General features: G+C 43.1%; 1 protein-coding gene across 1 annotated transcript in view; it reads right to left on the bottom strand.

The window, feature by feature from the left end:
- The window catches only part of plk4 (polo-like kinase 4 (Drosophila)), a 56,700-nt gene extending 39,421 nt beyond the window's left edge, over nt 1-17,279 (bottom strand). The window contains exon 1 of the mRNA XM_067993533.1: nt 17,196-17,279. Coding sequence (XP_067849634.1) covers nt 17,196-17,228 — 33 coding nt within the window. The 5' untranslated portion in view covers nt 17,229-17,279. The remainder of the gene's footprint in view (nt 1-17,195) is intronic.
- Nucleotides 17,280-22,176: the final 4,897 nt, after the last annotated feature.

The following is a 22,176-nucleotide window of genomic DNA, read 5'->3' as shown; positions in this document are numbered from 1 at the left end:
TTTACTGTGAAATATAAACTGCCGCCTTAACAGAAGGTCAAAATACAATTACCATGTGGCACTTATTGGAATTGCCATCAGTTTCTTGTAAACCAAATATCTTATAACTACCTATGGATTCAAAAAAGTTATATTACAGTAAGCTTTTATTGTAGCCACTCACTTCGTTACTAATGAGCCCGTCCGGTATTAAACTCTACAGCATAAATGTAATCCTCTATACATATTAACACTTGCAATTTCTATACAAGATAACTTCTTCGATTTCAACAATCAGTTGTTTTTTAAAAAAAGATTCCAGGGTTTTCCTGAACGTCTATTCCATTAGGTTGGCCACTCTAATGAAAATTTTCGGACATCAGATCTAAATTTATCTTTGACTAGTTTGAATCTCTGCTTGCTGGTCCTACTCCGGCAACTTAATGAAGTAATATTCTAGATTTACCTTTTCAATTCCTTTAACTATATTAAATATTTCTATAAATCACCTCTCAACCACCACCACCTTTCTAGGCTGAAAATCCCAAATTTCTTCAGCCTTTTCTCATAACTTTTGTCACTATGGATCAGCCTTGTGATTCTTTGCTGCAGTGCCTCTACTGCTTGAATGTCTTCCTTGTGTCTCAAGGATCAGATCAAGGTGCTCAGACCAGAGCACTATACAATTTGGTCACTATTTCTACAGACTTGTAATTCCAATGTTAGTTATGTAGTTCAACATTTTAATTGGCTTTATTGATTGCTGCTCTGCATTGGTTGGACACATTGAACATTGAATCTTTTCAGCTTCAACCGTAGCTAATTCAATACCAGTCACTCTCACCGAGTATATGTGTCACTTACCTGTGTGCAGTACATTACATTTGTCTACATTAAATTTCATCTGCCATTACTCTGTCCGCTTACATATTTTAACCAATTCACTAATTCCAAGCTACCTGTTCCCCATTCTACTGCCCCATTTCGCTACATATCTTTTGTTGGATGAACTTGACATCTAAATCACCGCGCTGAGTCATTTATGTAACTTAGATATAGTAGTAGCCCCGGGTCCAGGGGCCCCAGACACTGTGCTATCCCCAACAAAATTCCTCTGATGCATATTTGTTTTCAACCCACCAGCCAATTTCTTAGCAATTCCCAGTTTAAGAGCTTTTCGTGTGGAACTTGGGATTTTTCTGGATTGATGAACTGGCCTTCCTTATCCCTAACTATCTTGCAAAAATTAAAAACAAGCCTTTCAGCATGAATACAGATTGCTCAGTGAATGTATTGTATGATCATACAGCAGATTTATAACAGTAACTTTAGATTACGACCTGTGCTATAGAACTGAATTTCAATATGCAATCAAACCACTCCATGGAGTCTGACCTCATATCTCTGGTAGTAGGTGGCAACAGATGTGACAATCACACCATTACATTAATTAGTCTAGCTGATCTGGAAGGAAACAAGTCTAGCTGAGCTAAGGATGAGCTAGACCAATTACCGTGAAATATTAGGACAAAAAATATTATCTGCAGCATGAGATTACCAGCACTTTGACACATTTCACTACATATCTTTCTTTGGATGATCTTGACATTTTCTGAGCAGCATCGGCTGGTATTTCAGCAGTCAACTCTGCGTTTTGCGATTAAAACAACTTGCATTAATATAATGATTTTAACAAGGGATAACTAGAATACAGCAAGACAGCCAATCATAAACAGGCAAATTTGCATACGGAGGCAGCACCAATTAAAGGAGTTAGCTGGTAAGCGAGCCACCATTCTTCCCTCTCCCCCCCACCCCACAAAGAGCATCAACAACCCATTACTAGATTGTTTTTTTGCCCAAACAAAAAGGAGTGGTGGAACGTGCCTTTGCAAAGAAAGTCTCGAGAGAGAGAGATGCAGTGGTGTCTATCCAGGTTCGTCCTGAGCCGTTCCGCAACACAGGACTCTGTGCTCTACGGGCTGTTCCCGGGGACGCACACCGAGACGGACATCAACTGCTGCTGGAAGACCATCAACTCAGTGAAAGACGCCCTTTGGTCTGCCCGAAACTTACTGGTCTTCCAGTGCAAGGAGCTGTCCTCGACCGAGCGTTGCAGACTGGCACATTCCAAGTTCCAGGACTATGTGCTCAGGGACGCATTGAGGCCAGGTGCGGCCGCTGCAAAGGCTCTGTGGGGAAAGGCAACTGTTTAGAGCCTTCCCGCCATTGTATACCGAGGGGATGCAATCAGGGAACAAACCCCCTCGGGCAGAATGTAAAATTCAAATTGATGTAATGTACCTGTAATTAATCTGTAACATACCTGTAATTAATAATCTGTATTGAGTGTAATGCAGTGAGGCACCCTAGAGTGTCATGAACTCTAAATATGTACAATGTGTAACTATTGTTGGAATCATTTGAACTGTACTTGATATAACCTGAAAAATTGTATAATCTGTATTGTGTACATTTGAAGTGGTGATATGACAACTGTATTGTATATATTGTTGCAAATTTTATGAATAAAGTATATTTTTTGAAAAAAGGAGCGGTGGTGGCCAGAAAGAGACACGGTTTTTTTTAGTGGCGAACATTTTGTGTGGAGCGGCAGAATGCAATTATTTGAGCGTGTGACAGATTTTCAGAGGGCATTTTTGAAGTTCGGACTTTCTGCTAACCAGGGCTTTTGCGCTGCCTGGCACATCAATACCGCTTTCAGGTAAGGACGGGTGAGTATAAGACTAGTAAGGATATAATTGTGTGACTGCTTTACACAAGGTAGCTATTCAACTTCTGGGAATATGGCAGGAGCGCTGAGACCATGCGCATCCTGTGCCATATAGGAACTCCAAGACACTGTGTCCTGCACGACCACGTATGCAGGAAGTGCCTCTGGTTGCTCGAACTCAAGCTCAGGGTTTATGAACTTAAGCAGTGGCTGGTGTCACTACAGTGCATACGGGAAGCTGAAAGTTTCATGGATCGCACATTTTAAGAGGTGGCCCATGTTGGAACCAACGACATAGGAAAGAAAAAGGTTGAGGTCCTACAGGCAGAATTTCAAGAGCTAGGGAGGACACTAAACAGCAGGACCTCAAAGGTGTTAATCTCTGGATTACTTCCAATGCCATGTTAGTGAGTATAGGAGCAGCAAGGTAAAGCAGGTTAACGCAAGGCTGGACAAATGGTGCAGGAGGGACCTGTACAAGGTGGGCTGGGATCAATGTCCTCACAGGTAGGTTAACTAGTGCTGTGGGGGAGGGTTTAAAACTAGTTTGGCAGGGAGAGGGGAACCTGGATGAAGCTTCAGAGAGGAGAAACAAGGTGCATAGAGGACTGGGAGAGAAAAACAGTATTAGAATAAATAGTCTGGAAAGAGGAGGGATTAGACAGGGGAGAAACGCAAAGCGTAAATGCATAGAGCATGAGAAATAAGGTAGGTGAGCTGCAGGCACAAGTTGCCACACGGGGTTATGATGTACAGTGATACCTATATAAAACAGACACTCCCAAATGACAGACATCTGCAAAAAAAAAGGACAGCTGATGCCAGTCCCTTAGGTGTCCGTAATTTACAGGTTTCACTGTAGTAGCAATAACAGAGATGTGGCTCAAACAACGGCAGGAATGGGAACTTAACATTCCCGGCTACAACATATTCAAGAGGGTTAGGGAAAGAAAAAGAAAGGGGGTTGTGGGTGGGGGGGGGGGGGTTCTGGCAGTGTTGATCAAAGATACTGTTACAGGGATGATATGCTAGAGGGTTCAAAGACAGAATCTATTTGGTTAGAGTTAAGGAGCAGAAGAGGAGCCGTTATACTGCTGGATGTAAAGTATAGAACACCAAATGGTGGAAAGGAGATGGAGGAGAAAATCTGCAAGCAAATAATAGAGTAGTAATAATGGGGTACTTCAATTATTTTAATATAGACTGGGGGAGAAAAAGGGAAAGGAGGGGGTGGAATTCCTGAAATGTGTACAGGAGAACACTCTTGATCAGTATGATCAGGAAACAGTGCTGACTCTAGTTCTGGGGGAATGAATGGGGCAAGTGGAGCATGTTTCAGTGGGAGAGCATCTGGGAAACAGTAATCACAATATTAGGTTTAGAGTAGTTACGGAAAGGGTCAAGGAACAATCAATGAAGATACTCAACTGGAAAAGGGCTAATTTCAGTGAGTTGAAAAGGGATCTGGCCCAGATGGATAGGAAACAAAAATTGGCAGGTGTAACAGTATATGAGCAATGGGAGGCCTTCAGGGTGCAGATAGTTTGAATACAGTTTAAACACATTCGCATGTGGGGGAAGGCAAGGGCCTCCAAAGCTGAAGATCCCTGAATGACTAAAAAAAAATGGAGATTAAAATTAAACAGAAAAAGGGAGGCTTATGATGAATATCAGGTTCATAATATTGAAGAGAATCAAGCAGAATACAGAAAAGATAGTTAAAGGCAGGTTGGAGCTCATGAGACGAAAAAGGAAATCTTCTTGTGGAAGCAGAGGGCGTGGCTGAGATACTGAATGAGTACTTTACATCCATCCACACACTTTCCTGTAGGGGTCCCTATTCAGAGGAGCTGGAGACAATTATAGCACCCCAAATCAACAAATCAGCAAAAATCAAAATCAAATCTGAAACCTTTGCGTCTGTGTGGCACAGTACTACATGAGGCAATGTGTTGTCTGCTCGGCCATCTTGTGGACTGGCACAGAGGGCCACCCTCTTTGCAACCACCCTACTTCAGCAACCATGGGGTCAGGTGTTGGGCTGCTCTATCCCTTACCTGGAGACATGTGCTTTGGGTTTCTTTTCCCTTTGTTTTTGCCTGCCATTTCTTAGGTCCCCATCACTCTTCAGCCCTGGCAAGGGTTATGAATGGGTTCAGTGCATTCTGAGCTTTCTAAAGGCTTTCAGAATTTTTGTTCCCCTATTTTAACACTCCCCTTTCTTTTACTGCTCTGACCACCTATCCAAACCACAAATGAACTTCACAATTGGGGCAAATAGCACTTTTCCACTTGAGTTTGTCTGAAGCCAACCAATAGCCATTTCAGCATGTTATTGCTCAGTAAAATCCTCAATGGACTTCCAATTTTTAATCCAATCTTTGAGCTTACTTTGAGATTTTGTATCTTACCACATCAATGATCACTATTCTGCTGCAAAGTGTTTCCCATGTGGCTTAAGGGCAGGGGGGGTGGGGGGAACAAAGGTTTCATGACACATTGATTAGGGCAAATAATTTGGCACAGTATGACATCCTGCACATTTCTACATCACAATTTGCTGCTCAAATAGAACAATCTGATGATTTCTGAAATGGCAGGAATATTGAATGAATACTTTGTATCAGTTAACACTAAAGAGGCTAACAAAGAGAAAATAACAATTGAAGGGGTCAAGAGGGATATTACAACACAAGGTTGAAAAGAGAGATACTAAAGAACTTTTGAGGACATAGCCCAGGTCCAGATGGATTGCACCCACAAATACTCAAGGAAACTAGGGAGGCGATAACAGAGGCATTAGTATCCACATAGAATCACACGGCATAGAAGGAAGCCATTTGGCCCATCGTGCCTGTGCCAGCTCTCAAAGAGCTACCAAGATATTAAGGGGAACGGATAGGGTGGATAGAGAGAAACTACTTCCGCTGGTTGGGGATTCTAGGAGTAGGGGGCACAGTCTAAAAGTTAGAGCCTGAAGGGATTCGCAAAATTTCACATGTTTTTCCCCCCCCCCACCTGAAGATTTATTGGAGTTATTAAAAAAATAACCCTGGTGTGGCTGTGTTCTAAACAAGCCAGGGCCTCTCAAAATGGCTGCAGCATTTGAAACTGGACACCTTTCCACAAGGGCAGACAGGGATTTTTTTTGAACAATGCAGGGAGACAAGCAGTTGCATTCACGCCCTGAGGCAAGCCATCAGAAGTGATCCCACCTAAGGTGAACCATCAAGGAACATTCAGGAACAATGGAAAGCAGTTATGGAACTCATCAGTACAGATACCGGCCATTATGTAAATGGGCCAGAGATTGGGGTCCTTTGTCTTATGTTTTCGTGCTCAAATCGAATAATGGAGCAAGCTGATGAGGCACGAAAAAAAAACCTGATACCGGGAGGATATAACTGGGGCTTCCTAGAATCTCTCTCTCTCTCTTTTCTCTTCGCCTCTTGGCCCGGTGTCCTGTCTGCCTGCTAGCAACTAAGAAGGAAGGCCATCCAGTAAACCTCGCAACCACACGTCGACGGCAGCAGCAGGGCACAGGCCTTTTCATCTGTTTCACCGGTGAGCATTAAATTTCTGGCCGCCACAAGACAACCTAGCTAGGTGTAAGGGTGGGAGTTAAAGGGGTATTGCTAAAATTGTGATTTTAGAATTTTCCCTCGATGTGTCCGTTTCTTCCACCCCGTTAAGTGTAAGACTATATTGTATCCATAGCGATTTCTTTTCATCTTCTGTATAATAGTTTACCTTGTAGTTTTAGTTTTCTTATTAATAAACATTGGTTTTCCTTGTACCAATCCACTGGTCTGTTCGTCTGTCCTTGTTACCGCCCGATAAGTCCTCAGCTCGGAATCAGGAAGGGGAAAGCGATTCGCAACCGCACAGCGGGCAGGGCAGCTCAGGAAAAACATAACTGGCTGACCTATAATAAGCCCGAGAAACAGTAAAAACCCCTTACAAGCCAGACCTTTCAGGAGCGAGATTAGAAAACATTTCTACACACAAAGGGTGGTAGAAGTTTGGAACTCTCTTCCGCAAACAGCAATTGATACTAGCTCAATTGCTAAATTTAAATCTGAGATAGATAGCTTTTTGGCAATCAAAGGTATTAAGGGATATGGGCCAAAGGCGGGTATATGGAGTTAGATCACAGATCAGCCATAATCTTATCAAATGGCGGAGCAAGTACGAGGGGCTGAATGGCCTACTCCTGTTCCTACGTTCCTATGTTCCAATTAGTCCCACTCCCCTGTTCTTTCCCCGTAACCCTATAATTTTTTTCCCTTTTAAGTAGAGATCCAATTCCCTTTTGAAAGTTACTACTAAATCTGCTTCCACCACCTTTTTAGGCAATGCATTCCAGATCATAATAACCCAGAGTAAAAATATTTCTCCTTATCTCCCCCCGGCTTTTTTGTCAATTACCTTAAATCCATGTCCTCTGGTTACCGACTCTTCTGCCACAGGAAACAGTTTCTCCTTATTTACTCTATCAGAACCCTTCATGTGATTTTGAACACCTCTATTAAATCTCCCCATAACCTCCTCTAGTCTAAGGAGAACAATACCAGCTTCTCTAGTCTCTCCACATAACTGAAGTACCGCATCCTGGTACCACTCTAATAAACCCCTTGCACCCTCCCTAAGGCCTTGACATCCTTCCTAAAGTGTGGTGCCCAGAATTGGATGCAATACTCCAGCTGGGGCCTAACCCAGCAACTACATGCCAGTTAGCCTAACGTTGGTATTGAGGAGACTTTGAGACAATAATCTGAGACAAAATTAATTGTCACTTGGGGAAAAATATGAATTAATAAATGACAGCCAGCATGGACTTGTTAAAGGCAAATTGTGTTTGCTTAACTTGATTGAGTTTTTTGATGAAGTAATGTAGAGGGTTGATGAAGTTGATATTGTGTGTATATGAAGTGTGTAGTGTATATGAACTTTCAAAAGGCGTTTGATAAAATAGCACATAATAGACTTACTGGAAAATTGAAGCTCGTGGGATTAAAGGGGCAGTTTTTTCAGACTGGAATGCAGTATACAGTTGTGTCACCCAGGGGTCGGTATTATATATATTAATGACCTAGACTTGGGAATACAGGGCATCATTTCAAAGTTTGCAGATGACACGAAACTTGGAAATGTAGTAAACAATGAGGAGGATAGTAACAGACTTCAGAAGGACATACAGACTGGTGAAATGGGCAGACATATGGCAGATAAAATTTAATAGAGAAGTGATGCATTTTGATAGGAAGAGTGAGGAGAGGCAATATAAACTAAATACAATTTTAAAGGGGTGCAGAAACAGAGACCTGGGGTGTATTGTACACAAACCTTTGAAGATGGCGGGATGAGTTGAGAATGCTGCTTTTAAAAAAAAATACGGGATTCTTGGCTTTATAAACCAAGGCAGAGTGTACAAAAGCAAGGAAGTTATGCTAAACCTTTACAAACCTTTACAAATCTCTGTTTCTGTACCCCTTTAAAATTGTATTTAGTTTATATTGCCTCTCCTCACTCTTCCTATCAAAATGCATCACTTCTCTATTAAATTTTATCTGCCATATGTCTGCCCATTTCACCAGTCTGTATGTCCTTCTGAAGTCTGTTACTATCCTCCTCATTGTTTACTACATTTCCAAGTTTCGTGTCATCTGCAAACTTTGAAATGATGCCCTGTATTCCCAAGTCTAGGTCATTAATATATATAATACCGACCCCTGGGTGACACAACTGTATACTGCATTCCAGTCTGAAAAAACTGCCCCTTTAATCCCACGAGCTTCAATTTTCCAGTAAGTCTATTATGTGCTATTTTATCAAACGCCTTTTGAAAGTTCATATACACTACACACTTCATATACACACAATATCAACTTCATCAACCCTCTACATTACTTCATCAAAAAACTCAATCAAGTTAAGCAAACACAATTTGCCTTTAACAAGTCCATGCTGGCTGTCATTTATTAATTCATATTTTTCCCCAAGTGACAATTAATTTTGTCTCAGATTATTGTCTCAAAGTCTCCTCAATACCAACGTTAGGCTAACTGGCATGTAGTTGCTGGGTTTATCCCTCTCCCCTTTTTAGAACGGGGTGAAACATTTGGAGTTATGGGGAGTTATGGGAAGTTTCTCGTAAAGTGGGAAGAGGTGTCCCGCAGCAAACCATGCTGAGACCACTGCTGTTCACCATATACATAAATGATTTGGACTCAGAAACTGGAGGTATGGTGTCAAAATTTGCAGATGATACCAAATTGGGGGGTATAGCTAATAGTGAGGACTGCACCAAAATAAATACAAGATGACAAACAGGCTTTTGGAGTGGGCAGATCAATGGCAAATGAAATTCAATATAATGAAGTGTGAGGTAGCTCATTTTGGTAGGAGGATTAAGACGGCCACTTATTCCTTGGAAGCTAAGAAACTAAACAGTGTAATGTGTAAGAATATAGATATGCTTTTACATTATTCTAATACAGGACAAAAACAGAACAGCTAATATAGCAGAATTGGTTTAAACAGTGTGGTCGCAAATCCTGTCTTTTCCCCTCAATGGTGCTGTTAACATTGGAGATGAAGAATTTCAGTTCCGAAGACATTGTACTGTAAGGATAGGCACATATAGATTATTAAATAAATAGGCTAGTTGGATAATATGAAGCTAAAATAGTTGTTAGGATTAAAACATATAGGCTTTTAAAACACAGGTTTTTGATCACAGCAGGGGGGAGTGTAAGAGGTTATGGCAAAAGAAAAAAGTAATGGGGTCCTTTTACTATAGACCAGAACATCAAAGGTTTGTGTAACAAAAGCTATGACTCGGGAAGCGACAGTATGGTGTAGGGCCCCTCATCCCTGTCTAGCAATCTGTTCAAAGAGCTGCGAGTCATAAAGCACCCAATAGTGTTTTATCCAGCAGCAACTAGGCCATAGAGGAAATGGTATAAAAAGAGATACAACGTTTCACTCAGTAGGAACTTTGACTACCTTCAAGACCAGGTAACCTGAAAAGGCTGGTATAAGCCATTCTCGTGATTTCCCCCTAGAAGTTCTCTGCACAGATGGTTTTAGACGTAGAGCTAAATGTATACTATTCTGTATGAAGAGTTAAAGCATGAGCGTTTTGAAGCAAGACTAAACGAAGTTCATTCTAAGACCTATTACTGTTGCTAGCTTTACGAATCTGTTAAGGAAATGGAAGGAATTATTTCAACATTTTGGCACACTGCGGCGATAGCTAAGACTAGTAGTTGTTTGAAGGTGAAATCCGGGAATGGCCAGTTCTGATTTGATATAACTCAAATGGTAATAGGAGGGGCAAATTGGTTTATTTTGGATATTTGAACGATGGAGCAGTTAGGAGCATATGTAGACCAATATCCTGCTCGGCATGACAGCCAACTCCTAAAGATTGGAGATCTTATGGGACAAACTGATTCTCTAGACAAGTTAGTGGAGCTCCAGAAGGACAGGACCGAGTCCGCTGTGATACATGGATCGTTTACTGTGGCAAAAGCCTTTACTAACAGAATGAAATGTTTAATAAAAGAGTTAAAGGGAAAAAGAAAATAAGCAGAAAGAGTTATAAATAGAAGCACGAGAGAAGGAAATCCAGCAATTTAAAGATGATTGTTGACCAACAAGCAGCAGTAGCTTGTTCAGAAGCATTCAAAGTTTCTGTAGAAAGGCACTGTCTCAAAACAGAGTGAGAAGGGAAAATGTGAGGGGTGTAAAGATGGTCTGGGAGTTGCAGGAGTGAGAGAGGCAGTTATAATGATTCAGCAACCAAGAAATTTACTGGGACTTCCAACGAGTTCCTCAGTGTTCCCTTCCCCGTGTAATTAACCCCTTACTTCTATTTGCCACATTGATGCATGACCTGCTGTATTAGTTTTTCTTTAAGTATCAGCTCGAAGTGATACCACTATGCTCACTACTGCAAAAGTTCTCGTGGAACTTTCGAAGTGGGGAGCTCAAGGTGATCAATAGTGATAATGATAATAATAGTGTGGGCCAGGTCTTGAAATGTGCACTATGTTAGGGATAGAACAGAAATTTCACATCTCATAAAACCAGCAAGTGTCAGGCTTGATTTTAAAAAACCCTGAAACAAGTCAAGATAAGAGAGTATACATTAAAAATATTAGCTCTGACCGGAAATTAAGTTTGTGAGGCCACAAAAAGGAGGTCCTTTTTAGCCTCGAAGTGGGGAATGCAAGAATATAGGTATGTTTTCACATTATTCTAATACAGAACAGTTAATATAGCAGAATTGGTTTAAACGGTGCACTCACAAATCCTGAATTTTCCCCTCAATGATGCTGATAACTTGAGAGGATGAATGTCAGGGCCGAAAACATTGTATAGTAAGGATAGGTACATGTAGAGTAAGTAAATAGCTATTTGGATAACATAGAGCTAGCTAAAAGGATTGTTAGGATTAACACACATAGGCTTTTAACACACATAGGTGGAAAAATTCGATAAGGGTTCATTTTGGGCTATGGTAGCGCCACCCCGGGCCCTGCGCAGGCAGGACGCAAGTTTGGACCCAGGGGAGCATTTACCTGCAATCAGCGTTCCTTTCCAGGCCTTGCACGTGGAATCAATGCAATTTGCACTTTCCACCACCAGGGGGAGCTCAATCTCTTAAAGGGAGGATGTTTCTTAGAAAATCTCAAAGGTAGCTGGTACCTGTTATTTGCTGAAAATAACACTCTACTGTCTACATGGAGTCTGAACAGAGATCAGACATCACACACATAAAACACAGGTGCAGATCCCATCCCTATGTTTACACACTAATGAGTTATGTTAAAACATTGAATAAAGGTTGCGCACTACTAAATCCCACATCCTCCAATCTGCACACCAGACCTCACCAATCTGCCGATCTGAGTTGGTACCAGGCCTGCGAGAGTGCATGCACCAAGGTTCTCTGATGTGCTACGAGACCTTGGGTTCAGGGGGAGGACAGATGGAGGGACATCCTATATCCGCCGGGGGGTGGGTGGGGGAGGAGGCAAGAGGCCCTCCAGACATATACTCAAGACAGTGGGAGGCAGCGGGGGACAAAATCAATGCCAGGCGCACAGCATCATGAACATGGATGCAGTGCTGGAAGAAGTTCAAAGCTTTGACATGAGTGGTCAAGGTGAGTGAGGTCAACTGTCAAGTGGCATCTCCTACCAACTGCACCACGCACTACACCCCCCATATGCCAATAAACTGTTTCCATCAGTACTCAACTCTTCCAACCAGATGCTTCCTCTTACCCTTACACATTACCACTGTTTCAAGCCGCCCGCCCACAACTCACAGACCACACATACTGGCAGCTGTTCAACCATGACAGGCACATCACCCAGACACATGTCCCGTTTTCTTGCAGGAGAAGGTGGCGCATATCAAGAGGCAGCAAGTGGCCGTGGCATTTGGTCCCTCGAGCCTGTTCCACCATTCAATGAGATCATGGTGGACCTGTGACCTGGCCCCATATCCTTTAATACCCTTGGTACACAGAAATCTATCAATCTCAGATTTAACATTCACAAGTGAGCTAGCATCAACTGCCATCTGCAGAAGAGCGTTCCGAACGTCTCCCACCCTTTGCATGTAGAAGCATTTCCTAACTTCACTCCTGCACGTCCTGGCTCTAAATGTTAGGCTATGTCCCCGCGTCCTAGTATTGAAGTCTAGGAGACCTCCAAAAACAGTTACAAATGTCTTGGCAGCCAGAAGCAATAATCCAGCCACTAACCTGTAAATCCTGCATGGTCCCTTTAAATAATGCTGGTGGGGGGTCCTCCAGCCACTCTAAGACACGTTCAGATGGTTGGGGTTAAGACTGTGCGTTGAGTTGAGCGTTATGTCCCAAAATGGTGTATCACTTTAAATCAGCATTGCACACTGATTGAAGCCATTTTCTCCCTACTTTACATGATTTCAGCGTTCATTATCTGCGCAAACTCCTATGCCAAGATGGCATCTGGCACACGTCACGCAGGAAATGTTCGTGCGCATCCAAGACGCCATCTTGGTATAGGAGTTTGCGCAGGCGCAGATAACGAACGCCCATAGGCTTTTAAAACACAGGCGCGGGGGGAGTGAGAGACAGGAGATTACTGCAATATAAAAAGGCAATGGATTCTTTTTACCATAGAGCAGAACATCAATGGTTTGTGTAACAAAAGCTATGACTCAGGAAAAATAAGCATGGGAAGCGACGGTATGGTGTGGGACCCCTCATTCCTGTCTAGCAATCTGTTCAAAGAGCTATGGATTATAAAACACCCAACAGTGTTTTATCCAGCAGGAACTAGGCCATAGAAGAAAATGGTATAAAAAGATACGACTTTTCACTCAGTAGGCTTGGGGTGATAAGTGGCAAGTAACATTCGCGCCAGACATGGGCCAGGCAATGACCATCTCCAACAAGAGAGAGACTAACCACCTCCCCGTGACATTCAACGGCATTACCATTGCCGGGTCCCCCACCATTGACCAGAAACGTAACTGGACCAGCCACATAAATACTGTGGCTACAAGAGGTCAGAGGCTGGGTATTCTGTGGCGAGTAACTCACCTCCTGACTCCCCAAAGCCTTTCCACCATCTACAAGGCACCAGTCAGGAGTGTGATGGAATACTCTCCACTTGCCCGGATAAGTGCAGCTCCAACACTTAAGAAGCTCGACACCATCCAAGACAGAGCAGTCCACTTGATTGGCACCCCATCCACCATCCTAAACATTCATTCCCTTCACCACCGGCGCACTGTGGCTGCAGTGTGTACCATCCACAGGATGCACTGCATCAACTCACCAAGACTTCAACAGCACCTCCCAAACCTGTGACCTCCACCACCTCGAAGGACAAGGGCAGCAGGCACATGGGAACACCACCAACTGCACGTTCCCCTCCAAGTCACACACCATTCCAACTTGGAAATATATCGCCGTTCCTTCATCGTCACTGGGTCAAAATCCTGGAACTCCCTACCTAACAGCACTGTGGGAGAATCTTCACCACACGGACTGCAGCGGTTCAAGAAGGCGGCTCACCTCCACCTTCTCAAGGGCAATTAGGGGTGGGCAATAAATGCTGGCCTTGCCAGCGACGCCCACATCCCATGAACAAATAAAAAAAAATTGTTTCCACTTGCAAAACAAAAAATTTTAGGAGGAATTTCTTTTTACAGAGCGGTGAGAATGCGTAACTTGCTGCCACATGGTGTGGTTGAAGCAGATAGAATTGATTTATTTAAGGGGGTGCTTGATTCATACCTGAGGGAGAAGGAGACAGAGGGGAACAGGGGCAGGAAGAGGTAATTTGAGTGGCAGGAGGCTTGTGTGGAATATAAACACTGGCATAGTCAAGTTCATAGTATATTCCCAAGAAAGAAGATGCTGCCAGTCTCAGTAAAGGAAGATATAGTTGAGTAACTGGATGGGTACCACTCCCAGTATCCAATGACTTGGACTTGGGTGTACAGGGCACAATTTCAAAATTTGCAGTTGACACAAAACTTGGAAGGGTAGTAAACAGTGAGGAGGATAGTGATAGACTGCAAGAGGATATAGACAGGCTGGTGGCATGGACGAACATGTGGCAGATGAAATTTAACGCAGGAAAATGTGAAGTGATACATTTTGGTAGGAAGAACAAGGAGAGGCAATATAAACTAGAGGGCACAACTCTAAAAGGGGTACAGGAACAGAGAGATCGGGGGGTATATGTGCACAAATTGTTGAAGGTAGCAGGGCAGGTTGAGAAAGCGGTTAAAAAAGCATACAGGATCCTGGGCTTTATAAATAGGGGCATAGAGTACAAAAGTACAGAAGTCATGATGAATCTTTATAAAACACTGGTTTGGCCACAATTGGAGTATTGTGTCCAGTTCTGGGCACCGCACTTTAGGAAAGATAAAAAGGCCTTAGAGAGGGTGCAGAAGAGATTTACTTGAATGATTCCAGGGATGAGGGACTTTAGTTACGAGGATAAACTGGAGAAGCTGGGGTTGTTCTCCTTGGAACAGAGATGGTTGTGAGGAGATTTGATAGAGGTATTCAAAATCATGAAGCGTGTGGACAGAGTAGATAGAAAGAAACTGTTTCCATTGGTGGAGGGGTCAAGAACCAAAGGACATAGATTTAAGGTGATTGGCAAAAGAACCAAAGGTAACATGAGGAAAAACTTTTTTTTTTGTTTGCACAGCGAGTGGTTAGGATCTGGAATGCACTACCCAAGGGGGTGGTGGAGGAGGCAAATTCAATCATGGCCTTCAAAAGGGAACTGGATAAGTACTTGAAAGGAAAAGATTTGCAGGGGTACGATGAAAGGGTGGGGGTTTGGGACTAGCTGGATTGCTCTAGCACAGAGCCGGCATGGACTCGAGGGGCAGAATGGCCTCCTTCCGTGCTGTAACCGTTCTATGATTCTCTGATAGACCATTTGGACCAAATGCCCTGTTTCTGTGCTGTAAATTCTATGTAATTCTATGCACGTGCCAGAGGCAGTGAAACTGCTGGCTACTGAGAATATGGATGATAACAGTTCACTTGCACTAATAATGATACTACATTACAACAGTGACTACACTTCAAAAGTACTTCATTGGCTGTAAAGCACTTTAGGACGCCCTGGTCGTGAGAGGCAATATATAAATTGCAAGTCTTTCTTTCTTTTAAACAAGTGTCTGCTCTGCAGGTAATGAGGGAGGTAAAAAACAGTCTTGTAACACAGTCAGCCAGCTATTTGTCTTCCCTTAACATGATTGGATTGCAAAAAGGCAAGCACTTGCTGCTAAAGCTCTGTATCTCTAAATAATGGAAACAAATTTTGATGGGGTACGTCGTGCAACAATATTGTGGTCAGGATGGTAATGATCCACCCACACATTTGATGGTGCGTTGTGCTGCTCAGCATGTCCCTTGACGAGTTTGTGGTACCTGTTGTCTCCATAGTAAGGGCTCAAATCTACACTAGCCAGTTGTCTAATGAATAACTCAGGAGGTGGGGAGGATAGCTCCAATATGACATAATTGGTAAAAGGAAAATTTGAAGAAAACAGTCAACCTGCTGTGGCAGACTAAATAACCCAATACTGGAGTTAAGAAGGTCTCTTGCACTTCAGGGTTCTGTTGATTAACCAGCAGCAGATTGGGCTCATTAATTGATATTGGAGAGATAGTCCTATCTTTGATTCCTCCCACTCAGCTCCAGATAACGATACAAACCGTTGCTCTAACAGGTATGGTGGTCCAGGCTGCATAAGCTGTGGGAAACTTGTCAGCGCTTCATGCTGGCAGACTATGGAGTTTTATCAGCATACAGTATTTTATTGGTTTTGGCACGGTACTAAAAAGAGGTCCCAGTTCAAATCACACCATTAATTCAATAAGTGTGTTGAGTAATTTGTGGGCTGATACTGGAGGAAAAAAATGACCCAGAAAGCTGTTGGATTGTCATAAACAACACTCAAGAAGCTCGACACCATCCAGGACAAAGCAGCCCCCTTAATTGGCACCCCATCCACCACCCTAAACATTCAATCCCTTCACCACCGGCGCACTGTGGCTGCAGTGTGTACCATCCACAGGATGCACTGCAGCAACTCGCCACGGCTTCTTTGACAGCACCTCCTAAACCCACGACCTCTACCACCTAGAAGGACAAGGGCAGCAGGCACATGGGAACATCACCACCTGCACGTTCCCCTCCAAGTCACACACATCATCGTTGCTGGGTCAAAATCCTGGAACTCCCTTCCTAATAGCACTGTGGGAGAATCTTCACCACACGGGCTACAGCAGTTCAAGAAGGTGGCTCACCACCACCTTCTCAAGGGCAATTAGGGATGGGCAATAAATGCTAGCCTTGCCAGCGACACCCACATCCCATGAACGAATAAAAAAAAAACAACTGGTTCACTAATGTCCTTTCAGAATGTAGGCCAGATGTCTACCCAATCTGGTCTACATATTAACCCAGTCCCATACTACCTTGCTGACTCTCGCCTCTAAAGTATCATAACAAGGAATCAGTTGAAAAAAAATCACCTTTACCACCTCAAGGCAACTAGGGATGGACAATAAATGTTGTCAAGCTCTGTGGCGTTAGCTAAGTGGGGTTTATTACTCACAGAAAGATAAAATGGATACATTGAGCAAAGAGACACAACTTGTGTGGATTTCTCCTTAGTTTGGTTTGGGGGCTTGGTTTCCGAGCAAATCATACACCTGGCTGTGTTATAAAACAATTGGCATTTTGGCGCCTGATCAGAGGCAGAATCAGTGACAATTTACCATCCAGATCGTACTTATAAAAACAAATTCACATCACAAGTCCTGCCATCGGCAACTGGTGAAGGGGCCGGGGCCCAGGGCATCTGTTCCAAATCTGGGCGGATGCGAGCTACAACTCTTACTAGGAACCAAAGACTACGCGATCACGGGCTCTACCTTTATTTTCTCGCCGATGCAAACAGTCGCCATGTCGTTCGTCGCTCTGTCTCCGCCGCTGCCCCCGTAGGGCGCGGGCTCACTGCTCCGCCGCGCGCTGTCTCGCTCCTATTGTCTCACAAACGCCACGGCCGAATCTCTCCATTTTTGAAAAATCCGCCGTTTACACCCATAACGAGGCTTTGCTGACGTAATTGATACACACGCCTCGGGGAGGGGAGAAGGAAAAAAAAACTCACAAAAAACTTGATAATTTCCAAATAAGAAATTACAGCACTATTAGGATATATTAAAATGTATACACTTCAACTCGAACTTTTAAAATGTATTTTTGATTACAATGTGTCATGTGACTGCCCTGAGGGATACAGCGCATGTGCAGGTCTATTCTTTGGTTGACTGGAATATTCGAAATTTGGGTGTTTATCAAACGGGTAATGTTGAGAAGCGAAGTGTGATTTTGTGTTATTATCGCTCTGGTGGTAATTGCTGTATGAGGAGAATAACAGAATCGTAACTTCTTGATATTTAAAGCTTATTAAAGCAGAAGCGTTTGTTGAGGAGGTAAAAACTCTGTTTCTGCTTATTATGGATGGAAACTACTTCAGTGCCTCAAGCAGTGTTATAGTGAGGTGCTGGTGGAGCTGGTCTCTACAATGATCGCTGATGTGGGAGCGGGTGGGCTAATTCTTTTTCTTCCGCCGCCCGCCCAGCAATTGTTTTCCCGGAGTAGTCATTCCTATAGTGGAAAAGTATGTTTGTGTGTGACGTTTTTATTATGATGCATGAATGACGAGAAATGTAGCTTTCCCCAGCCCCACCCGCCATCAGCATGTTTTTGATTTTTATAGTATGTTTTTAATTATATAAATAGTATAGAATGAAGACTACAGTTAAACCAAGCTTTCTTCTAAAAAAAGAAATGGATCACCTGAGGCAAGGAAATTCAGTTTGGGGAAACGATGTAAATACAATGTAGGGACTAGTGAGACTCAAGTCACTGGGGATCGAGGGAAAAGTCTCCAGTGACTGGAGTCCCAGGCACAAGGAAAGATGGCTGTGATTGTTGGAGGCCAATCATCTCATCCCAAGGACATCGCTGCTGAGTATTCTGTGAATTGTAAACAATTTTACAACACCAAGTTATAGTCCAACAAATTTATTTTAAATTCTACAAACTTTCGGAGGCTTCCTCCTTCCTCAGGTGAACGGTGTGGAACCTTCTGACTCCCCAAAGCCTCTCCACCACCTACAAGACACAAGTCAGGAGTATGATGGAATATTCTCCACTTGCCTGGATGTGTACAGCTGCAACAATGCTGAAGAAGCTCAACACCATCCAGGACAAAGCAATCCACTTGATTGACACCTCACCCACTAGCTTAAACACCCACCCCCTCCACCACCAGCATTCTATAGCTGCAATATATACTATTTACAGGATGTACTGCAGCCGCTTGCCAAAGCTTATTTGGCAGTCCCTCCCAAACCCACGACCTCCACCACCCAGAAGGATGAGGGCAGCCAAGTCACACACTATCCTTACTAGGACATATACCATCATTCTTTCATTGTTGCTGGGTCAAAATTCTGAACTCCCTACCTAGCAGCATTGTGCTAATTAGGGATGGGCAACAAATGCTGGCCATGCCAGTGACCCCCACATCACAAGAATGAATTTTTAAAAAGACAGATGTGAATAAAAATGATAGAGGTTTTGGAAATACAAGAATGGCACAAATTCAGATAATGTAAGAAGTATGGTTTGGAGACTTCCATAGTTGCACTTGCATTAGTCAGTACTGCAGTTAGATTGTCTGGTATTCTTGATCTGACTTGGAATCAGTGAAAGAACAGTCAGCACTAATTGTTTTTGAAATATGGTACCCAGACTGAAGCATTACTGCTATTTTACTCTTTTTTTAACATGTTTTGATATTAGGAATATTTTTACACATCTTTTCCTGCTCCCATGCTGTATAAAGACTTACATGTGAGGCTTCAGCTCAATTTTGCTATGTAAAAAAACAGTTCTATAATTTTGGTGCTTACTGTTACTGAATTATTTTTCTCAAGTTTGCTGACTGGGATCTGGCTGTTTATGAACAAATAGAAACATTTCAAATAGTTGAATTCTTTCTGATTGTGTTAACATCAGGTTTCAAACTCTTAAGAAGCATAATTATGCATTCATAGTAGATGGCCATCCATGACCCTGTCTAAGGTGTACATGATTTAAATATGATGTAGTAAAATGCCAGATTTGTTTTGACTTCTTAGTGCATACCCAGAGGGACCACCTGAAACTAGAAGAGTGTGTCACACACAATTCTAAATTTAGAAATGTCAATCTGTTGACTGTCACCCATTTAAGACAGAAATTATGAGGAATTTCTTCTCCCAGAGGGTCGTGAATCTTTGGAATTCTTTACCCCAAAAAGCTGTGGAGGATGAGTCATTGAATACATTCAAGGCTGAGTTAGACAAATTTTTGATCAGCAAGGGAGTCAAAGGAAATGGGGAAAGGGCAGGAAAATGGAGTTGAGGTAAAAATCAGATCAGCCATGATCTCATTAAACGGCGGAGCAGGCTCGAGGGGCCGAATGGCCTACTCCTGCTCCTATCTCTTATGGTCTCTTATGGCCTTAGTACCTTGGACTGGTTGGTTGGAGGGAGAACCATTTAGGACTTCTGCTCTTGATTACTGTCCATTGATTTCTGCTAGAAAGTGCATGTCATGTAGGGACAGTAATGGGCTCAGCTATAATGGTCCCCACTGGCAAATAACACAAACACACCACAAGAGAGTGAGGTAAGACTGTTAATCCTATTGTCATGTTTTGGGATTTTTTTTTGACCATTTTTCCACAAAGGATTTGGAAATGAGTTACATTTAAGCAGTGTGTTTTAAATTTAAAGTGGATTCACACAGGTTTAAAATTCTTACAGATGCCAGCCTTTGCTCAGTGGTAGCACTCTTGCCTCTTGAGTCAGAAGATCATGAGTTCAAGTCCCACTTCAGAGACTTGAGCACATAATCCACGCTGATACTTCAGTGCAGTACTGAGGAAGTGCTGCACTGTCGTAGATGCCATCTTTCAGATAAGACCTTAAACTCTTGGGGTGGACCTAAAAGACCCCATGGCACTATTGGAGAAAGAGCAGGGCAGTTCCTGGCCAATATTCATCCCTCAACCAACATCACTAAAAACATGATCTGGTCATTACCTCATTGCTGTTTGTGGGACCTTGCTGTGCACAAATTGGGTGCCGCGTTTCCTACATTACAAGAGTGACCATTCTTCAAAAGTACTTACTTCATTTGCTGTGAAGCACTTCACGACATCCTGAGATAGTGAAAGGCGCCATATAAATGGAAATGCTTTCTAGCCTTAAATGTATCTATAAAACAAAATCTTGCATATTATGAGTCTTGCGCATTAAATATCACACTGTAGATATGTGTGCAGCACACACAATGTTTCATTCTTTATTTTTTACTCAAATAGCTATTGTCTGTTAAGTTATCTGTACTAATTAGTTGAACTGTGTTGCCTTTCAGTTTGTCACTGGTGCAATGATGATTGAGTTTGCAGATTGGTGGCGTGAATGTTCAGTTGAAGTCTGACAGTGTGATGGGCCACGGCACCATAACATGAGCCTACGCACATGAACATCCCATCTCCTTTTTCCTTCCTTTCATTTCAGGCCTCCCTTTAAAGTGCTGCCCCTGAAAATATGGGTCTTTTGGGCATCGCTGACAGCTTCTGGGAATGCCTAGGCAGAAAACACATCTGTCCTTAATGCCCCTGAAAATGTCAGTGGATGGTAGCCCTCATTTCTGCTTATCTACTACTTTATCCACCGCTCCTCTCGCATGCCTGTCCTCTACCTGCTTTGAGGTCAGATTGCAGCACTTAGTGGCAGTCGCCTGTTATCAATGAGCAGAATAAACGGTTTGAGCTGTGTTGGGGGGGTGATCTTTCTCACTGGGAGGGTGTAGAATTTGTGCTGAGAACATATACCCTGAGTCAGAGTCAAGGGCAAGGGGGAGGCAAGAGAACTATGAGGAGAAACGGCTGCAGCCCCCGACATGAGCTTGCAATGCCTGCTCATGGGGTCACATAGTTGAAGGGGTCCATAAGTCAATTGCTGAGTTGGCCTGGCATGGAGGATTTTCAGACTCAAAGCAAGTCGGGAGACCATTCAATGTGGAGCACTCATTCCCTCAGCAGACCGGGGAGTTTTGTGGGAGTTTTTATAGGTCCTGTTGATAGTGTGCCATGTGCGAGTCCGGGTTCACAACGGCTGTCACAAATTGGTGCCAAGCAGTGCTCAATGAAGTGGGGCCTGGCATGACAGACTGCCAGTCCTCACAGCTACTTCATGCAGCGAGTTGTCCATTTAGTCAGCCATAAACCAGGGAAGCAGCTGCTGTGCTGCCTCTACATACATGCTCAAACTTATCCCTTTTCAGAGTGCACAGATGCTTAGCGCTATAGGCCTCCAGGATGTTGCATCTGCTAAATGTGGCACTGCCTTGGGATCCCCATCTCCTCATGCCTTCTGGACCTCCACAGAGGAGGACTTTATGCTTTGGTGTCGAGGTCTTCTCTTGTGGCGTCCAGTTCTTCTGTTCATGTTTGGATTAAGGCTGTGCTGAGCTCTGGTGCCATGTCGTCGTGGCTGAACTCGAATTTAGTATCGGTGAACCAGTTAGCGACATGCAGTTGTTGCGTGATGGCACTCTTACTGATTCGAACCATCACTCTATTGATGATTGGGAGAAGGTTGACAGAGCTGTATGTGGTCAGATTGGAGCTGTCTGTATTTCTGGGTGACCCTCCACATTAACAGGTAGATGTTTGTGTGATTTGATTGGTTCACTTTTTTTTTCATTTCTTTATTGGTGGATTCTCCTGATTAGTCATTCAGGATTGGATGTTTTCACAAGAATTTAATAGTTTCTAATTTTCCAACT

This window comes from Heptranchias perlo, chromosome 1, assembly GCF_035084215.1.
Source record: "Heptranchias perlo isolate sHepPer1 chromosome 1, sHepPer1.hap1, whole genome shotgun sequence".
NCBI lineage: Eukaryota > Metazoa > Chordata > Chondrichthyes > Hexanchiformes > Hexanchidae > Heptranchias > Heptranchias perlo.
This window is presented reverse-complemented; position numbering and strand designations above follow the sequence as displayed.